Here is a 24874-nt window from a genome sequence, read left to right as displayed (position 1 = left end):
TCATGATGAAGACCCAGTGATTGTCCGCCGTGGAACATGAATGTACATCAGGCTCTCGTCTTTTCTAGGTCCAGGTGCGCGGAGAACAATCCGTTCATCCCGCAGCACAAATTACTTTACTGTCATAAACATTTTAATCGCTGTCATTTTCCAAAAGTTTCTCAAAATCAAAATTAGGAGAAAATTACCGGAGTTTTCTGTACGGTAAAAAGATAAATGCAGAGACGTAGGAATAAAGATCATCGGGGAGGACGGATATGGTCACAATGTGACGTCTGTAGAGCCACCGATCCTGGGGCCACTGATATATCTGATCATATAGGTGACCAGTGTAGCTGTGGACCCCAAGTGCTGATCCCCCCCCAAGAGAACTGCAGGCTCGATGTCTCCTGTGAGCATTAGTGAGCATGTGCGGCCACAGTAGTGCAGGTCGCACATGCTCAGTAGAGATGAGGAGTACCCTGGTCCAGTGGCCACATCAGTGGTCCATGGCCGTCAGATAGGAGCCCAGCACACCGCACGGCCAACCTGCTGGAATATCTCGGCGCCTCTTATTAGTAGAGACCAGGGCATCGTCATGTGCCGCGCCGGAAGGCAGATTCCGGCAGGTAGAAGCCCCCTGGCTGGTGGCCACAGATCGCTGACGTGGCTGCTGGATCCTGCTCATCTCTAATGCTCCATTCACACAGGAGACTTTGGGTTCTTGATTCTCCAAATAATCACACATTCATTATCAGTCTGGTGGATACATAATATACAGGTTATAGTGGAGAAGAAGGCTACTACTACTCCTATCGTCTGACTTTGCCACCATGCAGCGTGGGGGCGACACAGGGAGCGGGGTCAGGTGTTAGTATGAAGGAAGGAGAGGAGTCCCGGGGAGACGAGAGCAAAATCTGAGGTTACAGAGGAAGGGGAAGACCCTCACCCCCCCCCCCCCCAGTAACACCCCCACATTCCCAATGTATCCTCTGCAGAAACCTAAATCATAGCCATTAATGTTGCAGCGCTGACAGTTTAGGGTACTGTGCACACGACGTCTCTATCAGGCGGGCAAACCCACCTAGCTACGCAAGGGGAAGACGCGTCAGAAAAACATCAGCATTTTGGTTCCAGAAAAATATTTTTTTACTTTTTTTTTTTTTTTAATGTTTTCTGAGCACTTTTTTTGAGCTTTTTTGAGTACCAACTTTTTCTTAGATTTTTTTTACTGACATTTTTCTGGTCATTTTTTTTTTTTTTAACAAAAAAGAAACCGCTAACTGGTTTTTCAAGCACAAATGCAGGCGAAATGCTCAGAGAGATACCGGGTCATCAATATATCGTAAGGTATATGGCGACTTCAGAGTGGAAATCGCCTGGACAGTGCTCCGTTCACTTCTTTTGACCATTTTGGCATCTTCGGAAACCTGAAGCGGTTAAAACATGAAGATGTGAACAGCGAGATGTTTTTATACAGAAATGCAGATGTTCCTTCTTTTGAAAGTTTAGTTCGCACTTTTTCAGATGGTTTTTGGATTGGAGCCGCCTGAAAAAGACGGTGTGTGCACATAACCGAACAGTGGTCTCAGTCTACACAACCCGTCAGCCGTGCACATCTCTCTGCTGACCTGATAATTTGTTGCAATGTATCGTCTCCTCTGCCCCCCTAATAGTTACAATGTATTGTCTCCTCTGCCCCCCTAATAGTTACAATGTATTGTCTCCTCCGTCCTCCCTAATAGTTACAATGTATTGTCTCCTCCGTCCTCCCTAATAGTTACAATGTATTGTCTCCTCCGTCCTCCCTAATAGTTACAATGTATTGTCTCCTCTGCCCCCCCTAATAGTTACAATGTATTGTCTCCTCTGCCCCCCCTAATAGTTACAATGTATCGTCTCCTCTGCCCCCCTAATAGTTACAATGTATTGTCTCCTCCGTCCTCCCTAATAGTTACAATGTATCGTCTCCTCTGCCCCCCTAATAGTTACAATGTATCGTCTCCTCTGCCCCCCTAATAGTTACAATGTATCGTCTCCTCCGTCCTGCCCAGATAGTTACAATGTATCGTCTCCTCCGTCCTGTCCCGATAGTTACAATGTATCGTCTCCCCCGTCAGTTACAATGTATCGTCTCCTCCCCCCTCCCCCCGATAGTTACAATGTATCGTCTCCTCCCCCCTCCCCCCGATAGTTACAATGTATTGTCTCCTCCGTCCTCCCCCTATAGTTACAATGTATCGTCTCCTCCGTCCTGTCCCGATAGTTACAATGTATCGTCTCCCCCGTCAGTTACAATGTATCGTCTCCTCCCCCCTCCCCCCGATAGTTACAATGTATTGTCTCCTCCGTCCTCCCCCTATAGTTACAATGTGTCGTCTCCGCCGTCTTCCCTTGAAAGTTACAATGTATTGTCTCTTCCGTCCTCCCCCGATAGCTCCCACATATACCGTAATCGCCTCTGTCCTCTAATGGTTAAAATGTTTGGCTTCCTCCGTCCTCCCCTGACGGTTACAATGTTTGGCCTCCTCCGTCCTCCCCTGATTGTTACAATGTTTGGCCTCCTCCGTCCTCCCCTGATGGCTACAATGTTTGGCCTCCTCCGTCCTCCCCTGACGGTTACAATGTTTGGCCTCCTCCGTCCTGCCCTGATTGTTACAATGTTTGGCCTCCTCCGTCCTCCCCTGACGCTTACAATGTTTGGCCTCCTCCGTCCTCCCCTGATGGCTACAATGTTTGGCCTCCTCCGTCCTCCCCTGATGGTTACAATGTTTGGCCTCCTCCGTCCTCCCCTTATTGTTACAATGTTTGGCCTCCTCCGTCCTCCCCTGACGCTTACAATGTTTGGCCTCCTCCGTCCTCCCCTGATTGTTACAATGTTTGGCCTCCTCCGTCCTCCCCTGATGGCTACAATGTTTGGCCTCCTCCGTCCTCCCCTGACGGTTACAATGTTTGGCCTCCTCCGTCCTCCCCTGATGGTTACAATGTTTGGCCTCCTCCGTCCTCCCCTGATGGCTACAATGTTTGGCCTCCTCCGTCCTCCCCTGACGGTTACAATGTTTGGCCTCCTCCGTCCTCCCCTGATGGTTACAATGTTTGGCCTCCTCCGTCCTCTCCTGATGGCTACAATGTTTGGCCTCCTCCGTCCTCCCCTGATGGTTACAATGTTTGGCCTCCTCCGTCCTGCCCTGATTGTTACAATGTTTGGCCTCCTCCGTCCTCTCCTGATGGCTACAATGTTTGGCCTCCTCCGTCCTCCCCTGATGGTTACAATGTTTGGCCTCCTCCGTCCTGCCCTGATTGTTACAATGTTTGGCCTCCTCCGTCCTCCCCTGATGGTTACAATGTTTGGCCTCCTCCGTCCTCCCCTGATGGTTACAATGTTTGGCCTCCTCCGTCCTCCCCTGATGGTTACAATGTTTGGCCTCCTCCGTCCTCCCCTGATGGTTACAATGTTTTGCCTCCTCCGTCCTCCCCTGATGGTTACAATGTTTGGCCTCCTCCGTCCTCCCCTGATGGTTACAATGTTTGGCCTCCTCCGTCCTGCCCTGATTGTTACATTGTTTGGCCTCCTCCGTCCTGCCCTGATAGTTGCCACGTATAGTTTCCTCCGTTCTGCTTTCTATACTTTACTTTTCTGCAGGAGTCTCCATCTAGTTTTGGCTCCTTTTTTCTAATGGAGACAGTTGGCTATTTTGGTCTTGTTTGCAGAAAGACTTTCTGCTTTAGGTCTTAACTCACCGTTTGACTCCTCTGTTCCCCTTGGAATATTAGGATTTTCTGTGAGGAAACAGACAGTTTGTTAGAGATGGTTACAATGTATCACCCTGGATTCTGCGAAGAGTCTCATGGAAACCTTTGTTATAAACCCATGAGTAGAGAGGTGCGGGGAATCGGAAATGAGGATCCGTATTACTGCTGGGCACCATGAGCACGGCTCACACAATGGGGACCCCGAGCGCGGCTCACACAATGATGACCCCGAGCGCGGCTCACACAATGGTGACCCCGAGCGCGGCTCACACAATGGTGACCCTGAGCGCGGCTCACACAATGATGACCCCGAGCGCGGCTCACACAATGGTGACCCCGAGCGCGGCTCACACAATGGTGACCCCGAGCGCGGCTCACACAATGGGGACCCCGAGCGCGGCTCACACAATGATGACCCCGAGCGCGGCTCACACAATGAGGACCCCGAGCGCGGCTCACACAATGGTGACCCCGAGCGCGGCTCACACAATGGTGACCCTGAGCGCGGCTCACACAATGATGACCCCGAGCGCGGCTCACACAATGGTGACCCCGAGCGCGGCTCACACAATGATGACCCCGAGCGCGGCTCACACAATGGTGACCCCGAGCGCGGCTTACACAATGATGACCCCGAGCGCGGCTCACACAATGGTGACCCCGAGCGCGGCTCACACAATGAGGACCCCGAGCGCGGCTCACACAATGAGGACCCCGAGCGCGGCTCACACAATGGCAACCCTGAACTTGGCTCACACAATGATGACCCCGAGCACGGCTCACACAATGGGGACCCCGAGCGCGGCTCACACAATGAGGACCCCGAGCGCGGCTCACACAATGGCGACCCCGAGCGCGGCTCGCACAATGATGACCCCGAGCGCGGCTCGCACAATGGGGACCCCGAGCGCGGCTCACACAATGGCAACCCTGAACATGGCTCACACAATGATGACCCCGAGCGCGGCTCACACAATGGAATTGAATATTTTTATCTTTGTAGAAAATCTCCACGATTCTGTGCGGGTTTTATCTTGGTTATGTGAAGACTGATCATTGCGCATACGGTCTGGACCTTGGGCCTCTCTCCTCCTCGTCATTAACCCTTTACGAACCCGAGTCTCCTTCCTACAAGTAACACCAGCCCCAGTCCCCATATGGAGAGCTGCTGCAGTATAAAACGTAGTGTTTTTTTTCCTTTCAGAAAGTTTTCAAAATATTAGCGCCCCCTGCAAGCTAACTTTAGGGTGCAGTACTGCGCTCACACCTTCTCACCTCCTTGATTGGTAGTGATGACTTATGGTGTACTAGAATTGGGGAGCAGCGCCCCAGAAATACACTTACCAAATACTATTAACCGTGTATGTGTGTCTGTGGAGCCCAGCGGGTTCTGAGCGGTGCAGCGGTACATGGAGCCATTCAGTTCGGCTGGGACCCTCTCCAGGACCAGTTCTCTGCCATCGTGCTCAGAGCTGCCGTCTAGAAGTCGCCCTCCAACCCTCGTCCATGTATAGAGGGGCTCCGGGAAAACCTCGTTCTGTAGGGGAGATAGGAAGGGTTAATGGTAGTGACAGTGGAGGGCGGCGATCCTGACAGTGGAGGGCGGCCATCCTGACAGTTGGGGGCGGCGATCCTGACAGTGGAAGGCGGCCATCCTGACAGTGGAGGGCGGCGATCCTGACAGTGGAGGGCGGCGATGCTGACAGTGGGGGGTGGCTATCTTGACAGTGGAGGGCGGCGATACTGACAGTGGAGGGCGGCAATACTGACAGTGGAGGGCGGCAATACTGACAGTGGAGGGCGGCCATCCTGACAGTGGAGGGCGGCCATCCTGACAGTGGAGGGCGGCCATCCTGACAGTGGAGGGTGGCCATCCTGACAGTGGGGGGTGGCTATCCTGACAGTGGAGGGCGGCCATCCTGACAGTGGAGGGCGACCTTCCTGACAGTGGAGGGCGGCCATCTGGACAGTGGAGGGCGGCCATCCTGACAGTGGAGGGCGGCCATCCTGACGGCTTCTTCTCAAGGTCTTGGGTCGGTTTCCTGTCACCATACTCCTAGTCTTAGCTGACGTGTGGGAATCCTGCCCCTGACACCGCAGTAACACCCCCACTTTCCTATTACACCCTCCGCAGGGTCGGCCACGTCCTTTTGTCAGTGCATCTTTCCTCCTGGTAATTGGCAGGACTCTGGTGGGGTGTACTTAATTAGCTAAAGACCCTGAAAATAAAGCGGACATACAAAGTACATACTGGTGTCTCCCCCAGAAGGGATATTCCGCCATTGCCCCAGTGGGCTCCCTGTCGATACCGTCTGTAATGGTGCAGAATCCTGCGCTCTCCGCATCCTTACCTGAAATCCTTGCACTGTCATCCGGACCGTGTCCCCCACCCGGGCTCTCAGTGGGGTCATGGATATTTTGGGCCCCCTCGGAGCGGCTGTAAAGACAGTAAAGATGGAAGACTTGTCAGGCAGGAGGCTTTTCGGACACCTGGGCAGGTTGTAGCGCGGCCGCCCGATGAATGAATTATGCACAGCAGCTGCCGTTACACATTGAGAGCCGCCGTGTTTGCCGTTTGTTCCACTTTGGTGTCCCCTCTTATTATTTAGCCCATGGTGTGCGGGGACATCATTATTGTGGCACTGTGATATGCAAAGCGACGCGCGGACAGGGGGAGCGGACCATCGCCTTCTCCACAATTCTGCTTCCAGGAGACTTGATTTCTCGGCTAATTGGTCCCAATTAACTGTTCTGGGTATCGGGACACCGTTAAGGTCATGACTCCTGACTGTCTCCCTGGCACCGGCGCTGGCAGAATCATAAGAATGAGAAATGATTGTACCCCCAGACCTGCGCCGCTGCCACCCCGAGAGCAGGAATATCTGCCGCAGCTTAGAAAAAGCGCAGGTGCCCAAATGACATGGTCTGTACCTTAGTCACATCCAGAGCTGCAGTCACAATCCACTGCGGTCCTGTTACCAGGCGCGTGTCATAAGAATGAGAAATGATTGTACCCCCAGACCTGCGCCGCTGCCCCCACCGAGAGCAGGAATATCTGCCGCAGCTTAGAAAAAGCGCAGGTGCCCAAATGACATGGTCTCTACCTTAGTCACATCCAGAGCTGCAGTCACAATCCACTGCGGTCCTGTTACCAGGCGCGTGTCATAAGAATGAGAAATGATTGTACCCCCAGACCTGCGCCGCTGCCCCCCCGAGAGCAGGAATATCTGCCGCAGCTTAGAAAAAGCGCAGGTGCCCAAATGACATGGTCTCTACCTTAGTCACATCCAGAGCTGCAGTCACAATCCACTGCGGTCCTGTTACCAGGCGCGTGTTATAACAGAGCGTATAGGTATAATCAGCGTCTGGTGCACCCAGTGCAGTGACCGGTGTGAACGCTCTCCTGCCTTGTTACATTGTATCTGTTTAAATCACAGGATTCTCCACACTGGAAACAACTGTAACAGAATAAATCCCTGTATATCCATAACAGATACATGCTAATATATTGGTTCCTGCAGCCGCCATCAGGGGGAGCTATATCTACATCGTTTCATACTGAGTATTGCTCCCCCTAGTGGTGGCTGCAGGAAGCCTGAATTTTATCATGTTGCATTAACCCCTTTACCCCCGAGGGTGGTTTGCACGTTAATGACCAGGCCAATTTTTACAATTCTGACCACTGTCACTTTATGATGTAATAACTCTGGAACGCTTCAACGGATCCCCCTGATTCTGAGAATGTTTTTTCGTGACATATTGGACTTCATGATTGTGGTAAAATGTTATCGATATCACTTGCGTTTATTTGTGAAAAAAACAGAAATTTGGCGAAAATTTTGAAAATTTTGCAATTTTCAAAATTTGAATTTTTATGCCCTTAAATCAGAGAGATATGTCACACAAAAGAGTTAATAAATAACATTTCCCACATGTCTACTTCACATCAGCACAATTTTGGAACCAAAATTTTTTTTTATTAGTGCGCTATAAGGGTTAAAAGTTGATCAGCGATTTCTCATTTTTCCAACAAAATTTACAAAACCATTTTTTTAGGGACCCCATCACATTTGAAGTCACTTTGAGGGGTCTTTATGACAGAAAATACCCAAAAGTGACACCATTCTAAAAACTGCACCCCTCAAGGTGCTCAAAACCACATTCAAGAACTTTATTAATCCTTCAGGTGCTTCACAGGAATTTTTGGAATGTGTAAGAAAAAAATTAACATTTAACTTTTTTTCACAAAAATGTTACTTTAGACCCAATTTTTTTTTCCGCAGGGGTAACAGGAAAAAAATGGACCCCAAAATTTGTTGTGTAATTTCCCCTGGGCACGCAGATACCCCATATGTGGGGAAAAAACACTATTTGGGCGCATGGCAGGGTTCGGAAGAGAAGGAGCGCCATTTGACTTTTTGATTGTAAAATTTGATTAATTAGCGAACACCATGTTGCGTTTGGAGAGCCCCTGATGTGCCTAAACAGTGGAAACCCCCCACAAGTGACCCCATTTTGGAAACTAGACCCCTCAAGGATTTTATCAAGGGGTATAGTGAACATTTTGAACCCAGAGGTACAACACAGAATTTGATAAGATTAGGTCATCATATTGAATAAGTTGTCATTAGTCTTGAGCGCAAGTGCTCGCTACTTGAGTTTGCATCGGGTACTCAGGTATGCACCATGTATCACGGGTGCTCGAGTGACATGCTCGAGTCCCCGCCCGCATGTTTCACGGTTATTAGACACCCCCCAAAAAAACATGCGGGGATCGCTCGTGCATGGCAGGCAATCCCCGTGAGGTATTTTTGGCCGCGAAGAATATGGGGCGGAGACTCGAGCACCCGCGATACTCAGTGCATACCCGAGCACCCGATGCAAACTCAAGTAACGAGCACTTGCGCTCAACATTAGTTGCCATATTGTCATTTTTTTTTTTTTTACTTTTGAAAAAATCCCAACCCTAACCCTAGCCCAACCCTAACCCTAACCCCAACCCTAACACTAGCCCCAACCCTAACCCTAGCCCAACCCTAACCCTAGCCCAACCCTAACCCTAACCCCAACCCTAATCCTAGCCCCAACCCTAGCCCTAACCCCAACCCTAGCCCTAACCCCAACCCTACCCTAACCCTAGCCCAACCCTAACCCTAACCCCAACCCTAACCCTAGCCCAACCCTAACCCTAACCCCAACCCTAACCCTAGCCCAACCCTAACCCTAGCCCAACCCAAACCCTAATCCCAACCCCAACCCTAACACTAGCCCCAACCCTAACCCTAGCCCAACCCTAACCCTAGCCCAACCCTAACCCTAACCCCAACCCTAATCCTAGCCCCAACCCTAGCCCAACCCTAGCCCTAACCCCAACCCCAACCCTACCCTAGCCCAACCGTAACCCTAGCCCCAACCCTAACCCTAGCACAACCCTAACCCCAACCCCAACCCTAACCCTAACCCTAGCACAACCCTAGAGTTTATTTTTCACACCGTTCCTCGTACGGTATAAGTGATTAGATGACATTATTCTTCGGGGCGGTGCGATTACAGAGATACCAGAATCATATGGGGTTTTTATGACTGACAGCTGTCACACACTAAAAGACGCGTTTTTTTGTAAAATCTAGTTTTTGCATCGCCCTATTTTGAGAGCTATAATTTTTCCATATTTTGGCCGACAGAGTCATGTGATGGCTTGTTTTTTGCGGGATGAGTTGACGTTTTTATTGGTGCCATTTTCAGGCACGTGACATTTTTTGATCGCTTTCTATTCCGATTTTTGGGAGGCAGAATAAACAAAAACCAACAATTCAGGAATTGTTTTTTTTGTTTTTTTTTTATTCTGTTCCGCGTGTGGTAAAATTGATAAGGCAGCTTTATTCTTCGGGTCAGTACGTTTACAGCGGTACCACATTTATATAGTTTTTCCATATTTTGCACTTTTACACAATAAAAGCAATTTTATAGAAAAAATTATTTTTTTGCATCGCTTTATTCTGAGAGCTATAACTTTTTGATTTTTCGGCTGATGGAGCTGTATGGTGACTTTGTTTTTTGCGGGACAAGATGACGTTTTCAGCGGTACCAATTTTATTTATATTCGTCTTTTTGATCGCGTGTTATTCCATTTTTTGTTTGGCGGTATGATGATAAAGCATTGTTTTTTGATTCGGTTTTTTTTTTGTTTGTTTTACCGTGTTAACTGAAGGGGTTAACTAGTGGGACAATTTTATAGGTCAGGTCATTCCGGACGCTGCGATACCAAATATGTGTACTTTTATTGTTTTGTTTTTTTTTTCATAATAATATTTATTGATGGGTACATTATATTTTTATTTTTGGTGGATTTTTTTTTTTTTTTTTTTTTTTTTACAATTTTTCTTTTCACTTTCTGACAGTTTTTATACTTTTATACTTTATCTCACTCTGGGACTTTCACTTTTTTTATTCTGATCGCCTGTATAGCACAGGAATGCAGCACCATCCCTGTGCCATGCAGGCTGTCAGCGCTGGACAGGGAGAAGATACTTTGGGCATGCACTGGGCATGACCAAAAAATCTTCCTGCTGTCTGGTGACCCGGATGTTGTCATGACGACATCGGGTTGTCATGGCAACATCCGGGAAGCCGCGGCAGACAGCGCTGGAGGCCGGAAGAGGAGGTGAGTATTGCGATCACCTCCCCTTAGCCACCGCAATGCTGCGATCGACTTCGATCGCAGCATTGCGGGGGTTAATGTGCCAGACCGCTCCCTGCACATAGTACCCGGTGTCAGCTTTGACAATCAGCTGACACCTGGCGGCGATCGCCCCGCACAGCCTGTGTAGAATAAACATCCATACATTGCACACAGCAGTGTATTCCTATCAGCCGAGTCAGAGTCTGCAGTACAGATCAAGTACATGAAATCCTCCTCATTACACCACTAGAGCTCGTGGGTTCAGCACACTAGAGCTCGTGGGTTCAGCACACTAGCGCTCGTGGGTTCAGCACACTGGCGCTCGTGGGTTCAGCACACTAGCGCTCGTGGGTTCAGCACACTAGAGCTCGTGGGTTCAGCACACTAGAGCTCGTGGGTTCAGCACACTAGAGCTCGTGGGTTCAGCACACTAGAGCTCGTGGGTTCAGCACACTAGAGCTCGTGGGTTCAACACACTAGAGCTCGTGGGTTCAGCACACTAGAGCTCGTGGGTTCAGCACACTCGAGCTCGTGGGTTCAGCACACTAGAGCTCGTGGGTTCAGCACACTAGAGCTCGTGGGTTCAACACACTAGAGCTCGTGGGTTCAGCACACTAGAGCTCGTGGGTTCAGCACACTAGAGCTCGTGGGTTCAGCACACTAGAGCTCGTGGGTTCAGCACACTAGAGCTCGTGGGTTCAGCACACTAGAGCTCCCGTCTGTCTGTTATATGAAGGTTGTGAGTTCAAGACCTGAGTAGACACAAAAAAAAAAAAAAATAATAATAATTTTTAATTGCTTATTATTTTTAATACTTTTAGGCTACATTACCACGATCAGGAACAGCAGCGCTTTGGACGCAGCATATTCTTGCTGCGTCCAAAACACTGCATTAAAATCGCGCGGGTAAATCCGCATGTGTTCACTGAACCATGCATCTAATTGGGAAGCACGTTGACACTGTGATTGTGAGTTCGAGTCCCTGGTGAGACCGATAACAAGAGAGAGGAGCTGACTATATAATTTAATTTATGCACTAAGAAGAGATGATCGGCCCCTCCCACCGAGGAGGAGGAGCTACGGAGCGATGAGAAGGTCGGAAAGTGGTAAGTATAGAAGCCGGGAGAACAGCTGAGCCATGACGAGACGCGGGACTGAGCCCTCAAAGCAGGACAGTCCTGCCGAAAAAGGGACGCTTGGGAGCTATGTATACCGTGACTATCAGTTACACATCAAGGACAGGTGGTTTTTGCTTCACAGTTATCAGCCATGTGACAAGAACCACAGGACAACGTGATTGTCTGAATGAAGTCTTAGGGACAATTCACATGTTGCAAAACGTCTGCAGATTTTTCTGGTGCAGATTCAACACTGATTAGCAGCACAATACCTGTGGGCCCCGTGCATCATAAATGGCGCGTAATGCATCGTACACGGCACGCACAATCCACCATACACGGCATGTATAATGCTCCGTACACGGCACGTATAATGCACCGTACACAGCACGTATAATGCACCGTACACGGCACGTATAATGCACCGTACACGGCACGTATAATGCACCGTACACAATGCGTATAATGCATCATACACAGCACGTACAATACACCGTACACAGCACGTATAATGCACCGTACACGGCACGTATAATGCACCGTACACGGCATGCACAATCCACCATACACAGCACATATAATACACCGTACACAGAGCGTATAATGCACCGTACACAGCGTATAATGCACCGTACACGGCAAGCACAATCCACCATACACAGCACGTATAATGCACCGTACACGACATGTATAATGCACCGTACACAGCACGTATAATGCACCATACACGGCACGTATAATGCACCATACACGGCACGTATAATGCACCATACACAGCACGTATAATGCACCGTACACGGCACGTATAATGCACCGTACACAGTGCGTATAATGCATCATACACAGCACGTATAATACACCGTACACAGAGCGTATAATACACCGTACACAGCGTATAATGCACCGTACACGACATGTATAATGCACCGTACACGGCACGCACAATCCACCATACACAGCACGTATAATGCACCGTACACGGCACGTATAATGCACCGTACACAGTGCGTATAATGCATCATACACAGCGTATAATGCACCGTACACGACATGTATAATGCATCATACACAGCGCGTATAATGCACCGTACATAGAGGGTATAATGCACCGAACACAGAGGGTATAATGCACCGAACACAGAGGGTATAATGCACCGAACACAGAGGGTATAATGCACCGAACACAGAGGGTATAATGCACCGTACACGGCACGCACAATCCACCATACACAGCACGTATAATGCACCGTACACAGCACGTATAATACACCGTACACAGAGCGTATAATGCACCGTACACGACATGTATAATGCACCGTACACAGCACGTATAATGCACTGTACACGGCATGTATAATACACCGTACACAGAGCGTATAATGCACCGTACACAGCGTATAATGCACCATACACGGCACATATAATGCATCATACACAGCGCGTATAATGCACCGTACACAGAGGGTATAATGCACCGAACACAGAGGGTATAATGCACCGTACACAGCGCGTATAATGCACCGTACACAGAGGGTATAATGCACCAAACACGGCACGTATAATGCATCATACACCGCATGCAGCAGGGCTGTTCTGTTACCAATATACTCTATAAATTTCAGGCAGAATCTGGGTTGAATGCAAAATCAGCTGCAGAAAAGTTTACAGTTTCTACAGTCAGGTTAGGAGCTCGCCGGCAGGAGCCATGCCGCTCTTATCTGCACCATCCACAATGGTCCCCGAGTGTCGCAGCGCAGACTATTCCTCCAGTTTAATGTCATAGCTTAGTCTTTACTGGGAGTAGAGCGCCCGGGGCACGCTGCCGGCTCCAAAGGCCATGCGATATTAATGCCAACACCTGCCATCCGGGCAGCCTGGCTCCTCAATAGCAGAAGACACAGCGGTCAAGTAGCAGCTCAGGATTCCCCAGGAAACTGCGCCCTCGGGGGTATCTGCGCCCTCGGGAGTATCTGCACCCTCAGGGGTACCTGCACCCTCGGAGGTACCTGCGCCCTCAGGGGTACCTGCATCCTCGGAGGTACCTGCGCCCTCGGGGGTATCTGCACCCTCAGGGGTACCTGCACCCTCAGTAGTACCTGCGCCCTCGGAGGTATCTGGCGCCCTCGGGGGTACCTGCACCCTCGGAGGTACCTGCGCCCTCAGGGGTACCTGCACCCTCGGAGGTACCTGTGCCCTCGGGGGTATCTGCACCCTCAGGGGTACCTGCACCCTCAGTGGTACCTGCGCCCTCGGAGGTATCTGGCGCCCTGGGGGTATCTGCGCCCTCGGAGGTATCTGCGCCTTCGGTGGTACTTGCACCCTCGCGGGTACCTGCGCCCTTGGAGGTATCTGTGCCCTCGGGGGTACCTGCGCCCTCGGGGGTCTCTGCCCCCAGTGATCTCTACCATATGGCTCCACTCCCTGAGATCAGATACAGAACATGGTGGAAAACACCAGAAAAGCTGCAAACTGCTCCATCGCTCAGGACATCAGTGTCACAGGAGCGCAGCCCCCTACACTACACATCATGGCTTAAAGGGCTTCTCCTTTACCTGGACAACTCCTTATAAAACAATGTAGCCCGGCACCAGTCTCCCCCCTTCCATACAGTGATACGTGGCAGGATTGGGTCAGATCTGGGTTCCGGTTTCTCGGCGCATTCACTGACATCAGGCAGAGATGAATAATTCTTAGAAAGTTGCAGAACTTTTCATTGCACACTTATTAGGATATCAGGATGGCAGTGGTCGTAGTCATATCTAGGGTTTATACCCCTCCCTCACCCCTTTATCTGCTCGCTGCACCCCAGACCGTTCACGGCGCCTGGAGGACCCAGCGAGCGGCGACTAGTCACCGGAGGATGGCGCTCGGTCTGGAGGGATCCGATGTCGAAGGTCTGGAGAGTGAAGGTTCCAGTGGTTGATACAGAAACGTTTTCTCCGTGCGGCTCCTGGAGGATCAGGAAGGAGACGAGGAGAAGAACAGACACAAGACAGCACAAGATCTTAGTGCTCAGCACTTTAGCTGACAAAATGAGGACAGGAGCGTCAGACCCTGCGAGCGGCCGCCCCCCCACTCCGGTAAAGTCATCTGCAAACAATGAACGACGCCTCAGACAAATGTCCAACGTGAAGGAGAACGGAAGACATGTAGGAAATCTACGAAACATTAAAGGGCGCCTGTCATCAAAAATACAGTCCTGAGACCCCCGGAATGTCTTATACATAATAGTTACAGCTTTCAGAACACGAACCTCCCAAACAAGGGTGTGAGAGCAAAAGGAAAGGTACAAAGTAGCACAAACTACTGGGAGCGTTCAGGGTCCTCCGGGCTCCGCAGTCCTGGCATTAGTCACTAGTGGATGACGCCGAGGCGGCACCACTCCGGTCCCACCGCCCGGTGATATCTCCAGCACACTGGGACCGCCCCCTGGACTCTTTACAACTTTATTTCTTCCTTTTTGCTACAACAATCTATTTCAGACAGGGCCTCTGTGCCCTTTAAAGATTCTTCCCCTAAACTCAATAAATCTGGACTTATTATTAACCTCATTTATGCCACTTTACAGGTGCAAATTATGATCAATTTGCCGGGTCTCGTCTTAGCTCAGCCAGAAGACGTCTTCTGCACCGCCCCCATGTCTCAGGATCATTGCCTGCAAGCGCCGCTTCTTCTTGGAATGGCGCAGTAAGTGCCGGCATGGCATTGATGGTGCAAAGCGCAGCAGGCAACTGGCTGCTTCACTCTGCATAGGCAGCAACCAGAATAATAAAGCCAAGTATAATGATGTGAGCTTTGTCATCTCAGTCGTTGCCTTTGCAGAACACAACAACTAAAGACCAAGTCGTCTCGACTGCTGCGCAAAAGCAGCGACTGAGGTGACAGAAGACAGAGGTGAAGCGTTTACAGTGAATACGGTCTTCATTACCGATCACTGCTTACTCACTAGGGTTAGGTCTAGGGGTAGGTTTAAGGTTAGGTCTAGGGGTAGGTTTAAGGTTAGGTCTAGGGTTAGGTCTAGGGGTAGGTTTAAGGTTAGGTCTAGGGGTAGGTTTAAGGTTAGGTCTATGGTTAGGTTTAAGGTTAGGTCTAGGGTTAGGTTTAAGGTTAGGTCTAGGGTTAGGTTTAAGGTTAGGTCTAGGGTTAGGTTTAAGGTTAGGTCTAGGGTTAGGTTTAAGGTTAGGTCTAGGGTTAGGTCTAGGGTTAGGTTTAAGGTTAGGTCTAAGGTTAGGTCTAGGGTTAGGTTTAAGGTTAGGTCTAGGGTTGGGTTTAAGGTTAGGTCTAGGTTTAAGGTTAGGTCTATGGTTAGGTCTAGGGTAAGGTTTAAGGTTAGGTCTAGGGTTAGGTCTAGGGTTAGGTTTAAGGTTAGGTCTAGGGTTAGGTTTAAGGTTAGGTCTAGGGTTAGTTTTAAAGTTAGGTCTAGGGTTAGGTTTAAGGTTAGGTCTAGGGTTAGGTTTAAGGTTAGGTCTAGGTTTAAGGTTAGGTCTATGGTTAAGGTTAGGTCTAGGGTTAGGTTTAAGGTTAGGTCTAGGGTTAGTTTTAAAGTTAGGTCTAGGGTTAGGTTTAAGGTTAGGTCTAGGTTTAAGGTTAGGTCTATGGTTAGGTTTAAGGTTAGGTCTATGGTTAGGTTTAAGGTTAGGTCTAGGGTTAGGTTTAAGGTTAGGTCTAGGGTTAGGTTTAAGGTTAGGTCTAGGGTAAGGTTTAAGGTTAGGACTAGGGTTAGGTTTAAGGTTAGGTCTAGGGTTAGGTTTAAGGTTAGGTCTAGGGTTAGGTTTAAGGTTAGGTCTAGGGTTAGGTTTAAGGTGAGGTTTAAGTTGAGGTCTAAGGTTAGGTTTAAGGTTAGGTCTAGGGTTACAGCTAAATAATATAATTGTTACATAAAAAAAAAAAATTGTAATATATAAAACTTTTTATTTTCAAAATTTTAGGTTTTGATTTAAAAATAATAAAATCACAAACTGTAATCACACCAGAATTTTCCTCCAGTTCCATATTTGCTTATACTGGACTTGGCCCATGAAGGTTCCTGGCCCCCGGGCCGGTGCTGGAGACCCCCGCTACGCCGCGGCCTCAGCTTATATCGTTGGCTGTGGGTGATGCAATGTGTATTTGGGCAGCAGCACATTACTGGGGTCAGTGCCGTATAGGGGTCCTCTTGGTGTTAGGGCCCGGGCTTGTACCCCAGGATCCATCAGTTTTTCGGTAATGGGTTTTCTGTGTGAACAGGGTTGAATTACGGCCACATTATGTGATCGGCCGCCAGACGTGTTCACAAACAGGATCTAATGCGCTGCCGGCAGAACGATCCCGAGGAGCCGCCGCCGAGATGGCAGATTAATAGAGGAAAAATGATGGCTGGGGATGAAAAATTGATATGTGTGATTTTAATGAGACTTCCAAGTAAGGACTGCGCTCAGTGTATTAGCAGCCCATCGCGGCCCTCGCTCGGAGGCAGGCGCAGATGATTGCACCTCGCCGCTTGCCACTTAATGGACGGAGATTTTAATTTATATTCCTAAAGACAGATTAATGGTGAAGGAGCTTCTCCCTCCTGACAGTGAAGATGATGGAGAAATTCACAAGGGAGCGGCAAGTGTTCATCTCCACCTGCAGATCTATCCGAAAGACCAACAGCTACGAGTATCAATGGATACCGCTATATACTGATAGCGAGGAGCAGAGCGACAGTGGAGGTAAAGCTGCAGTCCTATGTAACACCACAGATAACACAGTGATAACTCTCTGAGTACAGATAATGTAGTAGATGTCACCTGCAGTCCTATGTAACACCACAGATAACACAGTGATAGCTCTCTGAGTACAGATAATGTAGTAGATGTCACCGGCAGTCCTATGTAACACCACACATAACACAGTGATAACTCTCTGAGTACAGATAATGTAGTAGATGTCACCTGCAGTCCTATGTAACACCACAGATAACACAGTGATACCTCTCTGAGTACAGATAATGTAGTAGATGTCACCTGCAGTCCTATGTAACACCACAGATAACACAGTGATAACTCTCTGAGTACAGATAATGTAGTAGATGTCACCTGCAGTCCTATGTAACACCACAGATAACACAGTGATAACTCTCTGAGTACAGATAATGTAGTAGATGTCACCTGCAGTCCTATGTAAACGCATACCTCGAGGTGTGCTGAATACAAGGACATTCATACTATATGTGTCTAGGTAGGAGCTAGCTGGTATCTTTGAGTCCAGGATGGGAGAATATTACGGCTGCTGTGTTGAGCTCATAAAGGATTGTTCAGATTGATACATTGTACCATGTTGTCCGCTGGATAGTTTCCATTTCAGATATGTAAGGGGTTTGTTTTTTTTATTTCAACACTAAATTCCACATTAACCATTCGTCTGCTTCCCGTTGATCTGATTGAGGACGATCACACGTCGCGTTTTTTGTTCCATGCTTTTAACAATTGTTAATGAAAAGCAGCGTATCAATTCTCTGACATTTTGTGTAGTTTATATTATAATTAAAATGCATCAAAAAGCGCTGAAGAAACATGTGAAAAATGCATTAACTCAGCGCCCAAACCGCACAGTTGGAGGCCCGATGCGCACGATGCGGCAGGTGGGAGCTTCCGCACCAGGTGCCTCCTGCTTTGTTGGTACGGGAGCTTCTGCACCAGGTGCCTCCTGCTTTGTTGGTACGGGAGCTTCCACACCAGGTGCCTCCTGCTTTGTTGGTACGGGAGCTTCCGCACCAGGTGCCTCCTGCTTTGTTGGTACGGGAGCTTCCGCACCAGGTGCCTCCTGCTTTGTTGGTACGGGATCTTCCGCACCAGGTGCCTCCTGCTTTGTTGGTACGGGAGCTTCCGCACCAGGTGCCTCCTGCTTTGTTGGTACGGGAGCTTCCGCACAAGGTGCCTCCTGCTTTGTTGGTACAGGAGCTTCCGCACAAGGTGCCTCCTGCTTTGTTGGTACAGGAGCTTCCGCACCAGGTGCCTCCTGCTTTGTTGGTATGGGAGCTTCCGCACCAGGTGCCTCCTGCTTTGTTGGTACGGGAGCTTCCGCACCAGGTGCCTCCTGCTTTGCTGGTATGGGAGCTTCCGCACCAGGTGCCTCCTGCTTTGTTGGTATAGGAGCTTCCGCACCAGGTGCCTCCTGCTTTGTTGGTACGGGAGCTTCCGCACCAGGTGCCTCCTGCTTTGTTGGCATGGGAGCTTCCACACCAGGTGCCTCCTGCTTTGTTGGTACGGGAGCTTCCGCACCAGGTGCCTCCTGCTTTGTTGGTACGAGGCGGTGGCTCCTGTAATTATAAAGGCCGGGTACGATCTACGTATCTGGAGATCCTGCAAGGAGGCAACACTGAACTTCTCTGTAAGTTTTTGGTGCATTCGTCATAACTAATTCAGAAAACCAACTTTGAAGCCAAAAAGCCTCCTGAATACAGCGAGAGATTAATCCTCTGACAGAAGCGCAATATGTCAATGACAATCAGCCGAATCTTCCAAGAGGAGGGCTTCCAATTTTAGTGAGCAGATGGCAATAATTGACGGCATATTTTAAACTCAATGTACAGCAACATAATCATGGGAATGTGAGATTCCAGACATGGAAAAGATAAGAAAAACACTTTGACTGAAGGAAGGCTGCCGCCGAGAATCATAGCCCCTTCTGTGCTCCCGCAAACAGCATACAAATAAGGACCAGAGGTTTATATACATATACAGCCGGGGAAATGAGTCAATTTATAGATTCGTGTAGAAGAATGGGCCAAAATCACACCTGAGCAATGCCTGCGACTAGTTTCTCCATAACATAATTTATGGACATCTATGATGATTTCTTTGCTTGTTACCGACATCTGGGGAGAATTTCCTCTACTGGAGCCTGTAGTCACAAAGGGGTAACAGATTTGGACCAGTCAATATCACTTGGTTTAGCGGTATTGTGTGTGCACCGTATGGCGCTGTTATGAGGACACAGTATGGTAATCTTCCTCTGTCGGCTGTGGTGTAGCCTCGTGCATGTTGTGCCTAGGGGCCGGCATGGACCTTTCTCCAGCCTGGTAACACCATGGAGTATAATGGAGCGAGTCCAGGGCCCTAACAAGCTGGATAGGATTATTGTGGAGGAGCGTCTGATCGTGACACCGCGCCGCTCACAAGGAATGTCTTACTCGCTGCCGGGACGCTGGTGGATGGGAAGCAGAAGCTCCTCACATTTCCTTTTGATTAATGAATGCACCAAAATTAACTTGTAAACAAAACACAAGAGGAAATTGTGCGATTTTCTCCAGGCGTCACTTCAGAAGATGCAGAATAAGCAAAACCCGGGGAACGTTCACTGCTGCTGCACCAAATGCTGTGTACAAACGTCATTAAACCTCCAGCCCCGAGGCAGAAAAAATATACATGCATCGTCCATACGAGAGGGTTACGTAAGGGGCGCTCCCAATATTATCACTGGGGAGCGGTCACCTGTATATTAGAGATTGCAAACTACTTACTGCTGCCGACAGTGAATTCTCCTTGAAGGATTTCCCAGCAGAAAGGACGATTACCCCTACTGGTGATGGTTCAGCCAATCACACGACAAGTAAGTGACCCCCAGTTCATGTGATTGGCTGAGAGACTGCACATGAATAGCAAAGGTGGTTGAATACTGGCCAAACGTATGTGCATGTACCGATACACGTGCATGATCGAACGAGGGTTATTCCTCCAGACCTCACCATACTCGTGCACGTTCTGCTTGGCTGAGTGTACATGTATTTTCAGTGTGGAGTGGAGAATAAGCCACTGCCAGACCATTCTATCCTCTTCCACCAGAGCCTCTCATCCACCTCCTTCAGAGCCTTCTGTCTTCTTTCATCAAAGCCTTCTGTCCACCTCTTCCAGAGCCTTCTGTCCTCTTCCACCAGAACCTCTCGTCCACCCCCTCGAGAGCCTCTCATCTGCCTCCTCCAGAGCCTTCTGTCTTCTTTCATCAAAGCCTTCTGTCCATCTCTTCAGAGCCTTCTGTCCTCTTCCACCAGAACCTCTCGTCCACCCCCTCGAGAGCCTCTCATCCGCCTCCTCAGAGCCCTCCATCCTCTTCCACAAGAGCCTCTCGTCCGCCTCCTCCAGAGCCCTCCATCCTCTTCCACAAGAGCCTCTCATTCATCTCTGAGGATTTTGTCCACCTCCTCCAGAGCCTCTCGTCCGCCTCCTCCAGAGCTCTCCATCCTCTTCCACAAGAGCCTCTCGTCCACCTCCTCCAGAGCCTCTCGTCCGCCTCCTCCAGAGCCTCTCGCCCACATAGTCCAGAGCCTCTCGCCCACATAGTCCAGAGCCTTTCGCCCACATAGTCCAGAGCCTCTCGCCCACATCATCCACAGCCTCTCGTCCACATCGTCCAGAGCCTCTCGTCCACATTGTCCAGAGCCTTACATCCGCCTCCAGAGCCTTCTGTCCACGTCCTCCAGAGCCTTACAACTGCCTCCGGAGCATTACAACCGCCTCCAGAGCCTTCTCTCCACATCCTCCAGAGCCTTCTCTCCACGTCCTCCAGAGCCTTCTGTCCTCGTCCTCCAGAGCCTTCTCTCCACATCCTCCAAAGCCTTACGTCCACCTCCGGAGCATTACAACTGCCTCCAGAGCCTTCTCTCCACGTCCTCCAGAGCCTTACGTCCACGTCCTCCAGAGCCTTACAACTGCCTCCGGAGCCTTCTGTCCTCGTCCTCCAGAGCCTTCTCTCCACGTCCTCCAGAGCCTTCTGTCCTCGTCCTCCAGCGCCTTCTGTCCTCATCCTCCAGAGCCTTACATCCGCCTCCAGAGTCTTCCGTCTACATCCACTGAGAATATGTGAAAGGATTGGACATACTCAATTTCAATATGTTCTATTCTTATTCACCCCCACCCCTCATATCTTCCATCAGAGAGAGTCTGGACATTTCCATGCACATTAGTGGATGACATTCATCCAATGAGCGTGATCACCTTAAGAGCAGGTTCCTGCCAGTCTCCGGGGCCCGGTATACAGAAGCTTATAACAATGTAGAGGAATCCCGGCAGGACACTATAGGAGGTTGTATGTTCTCTTCAGCAGGACACGGTGACGGGTCCATCATATCATGGAGGATATTACTGTACTAGACGATGACTTGCTGTCCGAAACGCGCGTCGGGGTTCGCCGCACGTGCCATCCACACAAGCTGCTATAGACTAAGGTATATTATTTCCTCTTTTACTGATTACATGCTGTCACCTAAGTATTTACCCAGTAGATACATTTGATACCAATATGGTTACAATGATGATGTACATGCACCTCTATATTCATGAGATGGCTTGATGCCTGTCTCTGTGTTTGTTCTCTTAGGTGATATTTACTATATGTCCAATGGAGCTTTAACATGTGTCTTATATGTATACCTGTTGTACTATTACTCATATGTGTCTATGCAGCTCACTATGTAATCTCTATTATATGATTTCTGTTTGTGTTTGGTCACTGCAATGCGGTTTTTCTTCTTGCACGAAGTGCCACGTGTTGCCGTTATTATAATAAAGTCTTATATGTATCCTTTATTGGACCTATCATTCGGTGGTTCTCGTTTTTCTTATGTTTGTTACCGAATGGTCTGCCATTCCCTATTGGTCCATACATTAAGCACGCGATATAGGTTAGACCAGGCCAATCTACAGGTGATAGTATGGTCTGTGTCCCGTGCTCTTTAGTTCAGTGTTTTTTGTCTCCCTAGACGATGACATCTACGGCTCTCCGGTGCCAGCATGCATTGCACATTCGCACATGTCATGCTGAGACTTGTAGTTTGCAGGGCACCATGAATATATCATTGAGGCTCTTACATTTACATCACTTCAGCGCCATTTGTGCCACACTTGACATTACTTTTCAGCCGCTCGGACGTATAGATCAGAGTACAGTAGCGCGCGGCTCACACCCCGCCAGGGTTGGCTTTCTGGATTTCTTGCAGTGGCCCTCGGCCAGCGAGTTGGGCCCAAGGACAGTTTATTTTTGGCGGCCACGTGCGGCTTTGCTGCTGGCATCCCACAGTCTCTCTCTACTACATGATGAGTCATTATTCATTTCCTTTTTAAATAATTGTATTCCGGTTTATCAGCTGCGGTGATTTATGCTTTTCTTGGAGTTTGCCAAAGGTTTATTAAATGTTCCAGTGTCTCGTCTCCTGCAGAGCCTCTCGCAGCACACAGCGGAGCTCCGGTGTCGTCCTCCGGAGCACTTTCTCCCGCGTTGACATTTATCTTTATCAAGGCATCAGATCGAGATTTGCAACCCTGCGTCTTTTGCATTTACTTAGCTTTCGAGCAGGAATTAATTCCCTTGCTCAGAGACAACGGAGAGAGGCCCTAAAAATTGTCACTATGAATAAATCACAGACAAGGTGGGAAGAGAAGACGCCGAGATCACGGCGGACTGAGAATGAAGGTTATTAAAGCTTCCTGACAGCTAAGGTTGGAATGGTTATTGCTTTACGGTGCGATGCTCTGCCGGAGCCAAACATGGCGGAACCCACAACTAGGAGGTGAATGGATCGTTGTGCACAACCCCGACCCCTGGTCCACGTTAGTTCTCTATGGCCGGGGCAGCAGGTGCATGATCCGCTCATCTCTAATTGTACACGACTTATAAACTTTGCTTTCAGTCTGGATTTATAAGAGAGTCGGGGACACAATAGACTCACCCCAATCCAGACCTTCAGTTAGTTTTGGGGGTGTTTGTGCACAGACTCATTGCTTTAGTAGAAAAATAAATTTCCACTTTTATGTCAATAAAACGTAATTGTTTTATAAATGTTCGCTGCATTTATCACTGTGGAGTGCAGGCTGGTCGCTCACAGAGGATTGTTCAGACTGGATACAATGTGTTCCATCCTTCTCACACTTCTGTCCTGTCCTGATACATTGTTACAAACCAGGGGGATTGAAGCATTTGTTGCTCTTCAGCTTCTGGATTTTTCGGTGATGTGATCCAATTAGCTGCTAATTGTTAATTACTGTACAGAAATAAATTCAAGGTCACAGACAGCGGCGCCAGGAATTGGACTGTGACGATAACAAGGTTTTACTACCAATGCTGCTTCCAGTTCATACAAGTCCTGAAATTGACGACACCACCTCCTCCATATTGGTTGGGCCAGTCAAAGTCAGTGACTACTACAAAAAAACGCTCATCAGTGACAGTCCATGGACGCCATGTGAGAAACCAAACCACCATGACGAAACCTCAGAGGAGCCTCCACCTGCTAATCTGACGCATCCCACAGGAGGTATGACGAAACCTCAGAGGAGCCTCCACCTGCTAATCTGACGTATCCCACAGGAGGTATGACGAAACCTCAGAGGAGCCTCCACCTGCTAATCTGACACATCCCACAGGAGGTATGACGAAACCTCAGAGGAGCCTCCACCTGCTAATCTGACGTATCCCACAGGAGGTATGACGAAACCTCAGAGGAGCCTCCACCTGCTAATCTGACACATCCCACAGGAGGTATGACGAAACCTCAGAGGAGCCTCCACCTGCTAATCTGACACATCCCACAGGAGGTATGACGAAACCTCAGAGGAGCCTCCACCCGCTAATCTGACACATCCCACAGGAGGTATGACGAAACCTCAGAGGAGCCTCCACCTGCTAATCTGACGTATCCCACAGGAGGTATGACGAAACCTCAGAGGAGCCTCCACCTGCTAATCTGACGTATCCCACAGGAGGTATGACGAAACCTCAGAGGAGCCTCCACCTGCTAATCTGACACATCCCACAGGAGGTATGACGAAACCTCAGAGGAGCCTCCACCTGCTAATCTGACACATCCCACAGGAGGTATGACGAAACCTCAGAGGAGCCTCCACCTGCTAATCTGACACATCCCACAGGAGGTATGACGAAACCTCAGAGGAGCCTCCACCCGCTAATCTGACAGCACCATGGTGTATAAAAAAAACCTCAGAGGAGCCTCCACCTGCTAATCTGACACATCCCACAGGAGGTATGACGAAACCTCAGAGGAGCCTCCACCTGCTAATCTGACACATCCCACAGGAGGTATGACGAAACCTCAGAGGAGCCTCCACCTGCTAATCTGACACATCCCACAGGAGGTATGACGAAACCTCAGAGGAGCCTCCACCTGCTAATCTGACACATCCCACAGGAGGTATGACGAAACCTCAGAGGAGCCTCCACCTGCTAATCTGACGTATCCCACAGGAGGTATGACGAAACCTCAGAGGAGCCTCCACCTGCTAATCTGACACATCCCAGGAGGTATGACGAAACCTCAGAGGAGCCTCCACCCGCTAATCTGACACATCCCACAGGAGGTATGACGAAA

General features: G+C 49.3%; 1 protein-coding gene across 2 annotated transcripts in view; it reads right to left on the bottom strand.

Moving 5' to 3' along the window:
* Positions 1–24874, bottom strand: part of IGSF21 (immunoglobin superfamily member 21) — an 895000-nt gene that overhangs the window by 2314 nt on the left and 867812 nt on the right. The window contains exons 7-9 of one of the 2 annotated variants that reach the window (XM_073656169.1): positions 6084–6169; positions 5077–5269; positions 3721–3759 (exon numbers count right to left, since the gene is read on the bottom strand). In XM_073656169.1, coding sequence (XP_073512270.1) covers positions 3721–3759; positions 5077–5269; positions 6084–6169 — 318 coding nt within the window. The remainder of the gene's footprint in view (positions 1–3720; positions 3760–5076; positions 5270–6083; positions 6170–24874) is intronic. The other variant, XM_073656170.1, reaches the window with a different exon arrangement.

This window comes from Phyllobates terribilis, unplaced genomic scaffold (genome assembly GCF_046119375.1).
Source record: "Phyllobates terribilis strain yellow unplaced genomic scaffold, ASM4611937v1 Scaffold_12__6_contigs__length_324123572, whole genome shotgun sequence".
Lineage (NCBI taxonomy): Eukaryota > Metazoa > Chordata > Amphibia > Anura > Dendrobatidae > Phyllobates > Phyllobates terribilis.
Note: the sequence above shows the minus strand (reverse complement) of the source record. Positions and strands in the feature narration are given on the sequence as shown.